The sequence below is a fragment of the Vombatus ursinus genome, unplaced genomic scaffold (genome assembly GCF_900497805.2).
Source record: "Vombatus ursinus unplaced genomic scaffold, bare-nosed wombat genome assembly UNPS02014785.1, whole genome shotgun sequence".
In the NCBI taxonomy this organism is placed as follows: domain Eukaryota; kingdom Metazoa; phylum Chordata; class Mammalia; order Diprotodontia; family Vombatidae; genus Vombatus; species Vombatus ursinus.
In genome coordinates, this window is record NW_020954563.1 from 15545399 (window position 1) to 15551371 (window position 5973).

The 5973-nt window shown below is 35.2% G+C and overlaps 1 protein-coding gene across 4 annotated transcripts in view; it reads right to left on the reverse strand.

The window, feature by feature from the left end:
• The window catches only part of FAF2 (Fas associated factor family member 2), a 76883-nt gene that overhangs the window by 59051 nt on the left and 11859 nt on the right, over positions 1 to 5973 (reverse strand). For all 4 annotated transcript variants that reach the window (XM_027867134.1, XM_027867137.1, XM_027867135.1 and 1 more), the window contains exon 2: positions 474 to 542. In XM_027867134.1, coding sequence (XP_027722935.1) covers positions 474 to 542 — 69 coding nt within the window. The remainder of the gene's footprint in view (positions 1 to 473; positions 543 to 5973) is intronic.

A 5973-nucleotide genomic window follows, 5' to 3' on the forward strand; every position in this document is an offset into this window, starting at 1 on the left:
CAACCTTCTTGTCAGGCAGACATGGCTGCTCAACTATACTACTTCCACTGTCTTCTCACTGTCTTCTCACTGAAATCATCTTCAAAAGTCCCTAGCTTGAAACTCTCTTCCTCACATTTTTATAGTATTTTTTTCTCTCCTATATTTTTATAACATTCTTATATCATACTCATTTACATTTGTATAATTCCCTGAGTTATAAGTAACTACAGACTCTCTGAGAGGAAAAGTGCGTAATTTTTAATTTTTTAATTTAATTATTTATTATTTTAATATATGTCCATCACCAAATATAGTGTCTTGGAAAAATACTTTTAAAATGTTTGTTCAATTAAAATTATAGAATAGTCATTACCAAGTGGAAGAAAGGAAACAAGGCATTAAGACGGCATTACAGAGAAATCTGAGGGGTTTTTGATTCTTCATAGGACTAGAAAAGAAAAAATCTGCCCAAAAGTGTCCAGTCAGTGTACCTCTATGTTCCAGTTGTGTTGTTCCAGGGTATGACGACATTGATCCATAGACTCGATACCAGTCAAATCCTAAAGGATAAGGTAAAAAGTCATGTTATTATATTGGAAAAAAAAAAGTTATTTACTCACTTAGGGATGATTAGATAGTTATCAAAGTAATTCACATTTATACAGTGCTTTACAGTTTAAAAACAACCCTGTACTAAAAAGTTGATCAATTTTAATAAAGCAAGTTACTATTTTAAATATTTCAAAGATCTATGATTTCAATGTATGAGTACTCCTTACTCACTAGTGCAAATTTCAGCTTCCTCCAAGCTTTAATTGACGGTCTTTATGAGTTCATAAGATCATAGATTTAGAGGTGAAAGGGACTCAGAGGTCATCGAGTCCAACCCCCTCTCTTTACAGATAAGAAAAATGAGGCCCAAACAAGTAAAGTGACTTGCCCAAGATAACACTGGTATAATGGGGTAGAGTTTGAAAAAAAATAAATCACAAGGTAATCAATCCTTCTTTATATTTAAATTAGCTTTAAGTCAAGTGAACAAAACCACTGCCAGGTTTATTCTCAACATTTTACAGTCTGGTAGGATCTCTCAGAGCTCAAGTTCCAATGGCATACTCTTCAATAACCCAGTCACCTCTATGTCACAATGAAGACCTTCAGTGGAGGAAACAAGGTGCTAAAGTAATATAAGAAAAATTAAGTTCAAATTCATAATAATTCAAACAATATACCCAGTTCTTTTACTTAGTAAAAGTGGAAAATAATTCTCCAAATTTTCTAAGGTTTTATCATAACAGTGTAGTCTACATAAATAAAAAATTACAAGTAGATATCCTTCAGTCTTCTTCAGAAAAATCTTATTGTTCATTAAGGAAATCAGTTTCCTTGTCTGTAATAAAATTTGTTTCCATATCTATAGAAGGGAAGAGTTGGACTAACTGGCCTCAAAGATCCCTTTTAACTCTTAACCTATGACCCTTTGAAATAGTTATACTATACATTTACTAACTAAGGGCATTTGAATTCATTATTTCAACTGATCCTTAAATCCTGGGGAGGTAGGCAGCGTAGGTATTATTATATCCATTTAACAGATGGGAAAACTAAGGCCCGGAAAAGCCAAGTGGCTTAAAGAACTTTGAAGATCATTTAGTCTCATTCCCTCACTTTACATAAGAAGAAACTGAAGTCCATAGACATTAAATGATACAATGGAAAGGACCCTAGACTTGGAATCAAGAGTATAGGTTCTGATATTTTCCTAGCTGAATAACCCTGGTCAAATTACTTAAACTCTTTCGAGCTTTAGTGGCTTCACCTATAAAATGAAGGTAAATGATACTTAGAATACATATCCCAAAAAGCTGTGAGAAAATGTTTGTAAAGGGTAAAGCACAAAGTAAGTGTAAGCTATTATTGTTGTTGTGGTTAAGTGACTTGCCCAAAATCACAATGATAAGAAGCAGAGTTAGGGCTTAAAAACCAAGTCTTCTGTCCCCAACACCTTTGTTCTTTATCCTACTCCATATTCACTATAATGCAGTTTATCAAACACAAATAGATTAATGTTAACTAGACCATATTGTTTAAAATATACTTTAGTTTTACAAAAAAAAAACCATAAGCAAAATAACAGAGAACTTAATCAACCTGAATCAGGACATTTATAATGATAACAATGTAAATGGAAACAACAAAATCGAAACTACATGCTGTGAAATCATGATGATAAAGTTTAGTTCCAAAGAGCTTTTTAAGAAGGTACAACCCTGCTGCTTCTTTGAAAAGGTGAAAGATTCAACAGAAATAGCCCTGTTTGGTAACTAATAATTAATATCAAGTTATGACATAAAACAGGGAGATCTACACTTGACATGATAAGGAAATTCAGCACAGAACCCAAATCAAGAAAGGGATTCCCTATGGATGATGGTGTCCTCTACATGCTCCTATTTGCAGATAGCACTGTGCTGATTAATTATATCGATCTCTAAAACATTGCAGAGGCCTCTCAACGAGGTCTGTTATTGCTGGAACCACTCAAAAGAATTTAGTCTGTTCATCCACACAGCAAAGATCAAGTGGGGAAAAACCTCTATTGACCAGATTTCAACTTGCGTGTGGATGGATATACTTCATAGAGCTTGTCCAACAGTCTATCTGAACAGATGGTACAGATGGACAATGAGGTAAAAAGTTAAAAAGGAGAATGGATCTAACTGTTTTCAGGAAAACACAAAGCTCACTTACTGACACTCTTTCACGCAAGCTTCCAGTGAAAGTGAAGATCCATATTTTCAATACTATTTTACTGGTGTTGCTAGCACAGCCTCCAAAGAACCAAAGATGAGTATTACAAAAAAGGCACTGAGGAGAGGCACATGGTAGCTGTGAGCAGGGTGCAACATATAACCAAAGACCTTTGAAGAATAATAGTAAAGGATGTCATGGTGGAGTCATCTAACAGGGAGAAAAGATGGGCCTATCACAGGGCAAGAACAAGAGATCACATGGACAGCCAGAGTGCTCCAATACTACTCTCATTAAGTCTACAAAAAGTAAGGAAAGCCTCCAGAATGGAGTGAACTCCTCCAACCATGGTGAAATTTTGTGAGAATATGGACTAGAGTTACTGATAAGCCAGAAAGGATTACAATCTGCATCACTGGCAGGAACTCTCCAACCTATGACATCACAGAACTATTTGAGCATTTGAAAGTAATGAAAATGCGTAATATAACATTTAAATGCACCAGTCGTTAAATTTTTAAATGTGCTTATTCCATTAACAATCTTCATTTAAAAGTAGTTGCTGTGTCTAATAAATATGGACGTTAAAAAAAAGAAAAAGAAAAAAGTGAAGGATTATAAATGTGAAATACTGAATATAATGTTGAATATAATAATGTGTTTGGTTATTTTTGCTGAACTTTTTTGTTTCCTTTATTATGTTAGAAGGGATAGCTCTCTGGGATGATTAAGAAGAAAGGATATACTTGAAATAAAATGGTATTAAAAAAAAAGATGGGCATTTGTTTCAGAAAGAAGCTTGAGGTTAATTAAAAACTGAGCAATTTCTCAAGGGCAATCCAACCCACTATTCTCCCATTCAATTCCTCGTCTATGTGACTGGCTATTTGCAATGTCTATCCCAGATATGTGTACTGATGGAAAAGTTCAATAAATTGTCCACCTAATTACATATTACAGTCTGAACAAAAAGGTAATCGCCAACCATTTTTTCTTCTTCTGTGGATATTTAGACCAAGTTCTTTTGAGTGATTATGAATCCTCTTTAGGAAACCGCAATGTTCTAGTGCTGATGCAAGACAGCACAATGTCACCTGAAAAAGGAGAAAATAAAGGATCTAACCAAACTATAAGGAACTGTCTTCAACTTGGACTCTGCATAGAACCTTCTCCATAATACTGAGGGACACTTTTGGCAAGCACATCTCCCTTACAGGCAGTCAGGTGGTACAATGGGGACAGTGTTGGACTTGGAGTTAAGAACACAAGTCCAAATTCAACCTCAGATACTTACCTGCTGTGTGACTCTGGGCAAGTCACTTAACCTCTCTCAGTCTCAGTTTGCTTGTCTAAAAAGTGGGGAAAATAGCACTACTTACCTCATAGATCTGTTGTGAGAATCAAATGAAATAACATGTAAAGCAAGCAACATATCAGCGTAATTATTATTATTATTATCATAACTTTCTTGATACAATGGGGTTGAACAGTTATGTGATGTAACATCTTTCAAGCTATCCTTAAATGATATTGTCATATATACAGGAGATACTTCGTTGGAAGAGAACTTTTAAAGCAACATCAATTATTTGTTCTACTGAATCAACTGCTTTTTCATCATCAACAAGCCGTATGTATGCTGGTGTTTAGTATTCTTTACACTCTTTAATGAACTGTGTTATTGTAAGGATTTGGTCTATTATGAAATATCGCTTGAAAAACCTTGCCTATCCCTTTCTAATGCCCTAATCAGGGAAGCCTTAATATATGTCTTCAGTCTCATAAAATTTTTATGTAGATGATAAAAGGAAGAGGGAGGGAACAAGCATTTCTGTGTGTCAGACACTGTGCTAAGCTCTTTACAAATGTTATCTCATTTGTTCCTTACAACCTCTTTAGGTGCTATTATGAACCTTATTTTTTTCATTAATTAAATTTATTTTTTATTTTCAACATTCACTTCCATAAGCTTTTGAGTTTTAAATTTTCTCCCTCTCCTTCCTTCCTCTCTCCCCTCCCCCAGACGGCATGCAATCTGATATAGGATCTACATGTACATTCGTATTAAACATTTTCACATTAGTCATGTTGTAAAGAAGAATTCGAAATAATGGGAGGAACCATAAGAAAGAAAAAAACAAAACAACAAAATAAAAAAGAGAGAGTAAATAGTATGTTTCAATCTGCATTCAGACTCCATAGTTCCTTCTCTGGATGTGGATAGCATTCTCCATCATAAGTCCCTTGGAAGTGTTTTAGATCCTTGCATTGCTGAGAAGAGCTAAGTCTATCAAAGTTATTCATCACACAATGTGGCTATTACTGTATACAATGTTCTCCTGGTTCTGTTCACTTCACTCAGTATCAGTTCATATAAGTCTTTCCAGGTTTTTCTGAAGCTCACCTGCTCATCATATTCCATTATATTTATATACCACAGCTTGTTTAGCCATTCCCTAATTGATGGGCATCCCCTCAATTTGCAATTCTTGATCACCACAAAAAGAGATGCCATTAAGATTTTTGTACATGTGTGTCCTTTTCCCATTTTTATGATCTCTTTGGGATACAGACTTAGGAATGGTATTGCTGGGTCAAAGAGTATGCACAATTTTATAGCTCCTTGGGCATAGTTCCAAATTGCTCTCCAGAAATGGTTGGATATGATCCTTATTTTTACAGCTGAGAAAACTGGGGCAGGCAGAGGTTAAGTGGCTTGCCCAGGGTCATATTGCTAGTAAGTGTGCCTGAGATTGAATTTTAACTTATGTCTGCCTTACTTCAGCATTCTATCCACTGTAACATCTAGCTGCCTCTTCAGAAGACATATGGATCAGCAGTTGTTGATACTGTCACTTTTTTTTTTAATGGCATACGGTTCAAAATTTTTTCCTCACCTCTAGCACACTCCCCTCTTTCATATGCATCAAGACGATCCTCCGTGAACTCAAACTGACCCAGAATGAAGCCATGTGTGCCCAGAAACACTTTTTCCATCTTTGTTTTCTTCAGTGTCACTTCCATTACCTCAAGCAGCAGACACAGACTGGGATAGCTGTGCAATGTTGGGTATTTCACCAAAATTTCTTTAAACTTATTTTTCCCTCTACTGATTCTTACTATTTTATGAGATGATAGTGCTCATAATTTTTCCACCTCACTTCTCTATAAAATTTTACCAACACGTTTATATTAATTGATGTTACTCTCGCCACTAACGTTGTCAAATCAGTCTGTTTG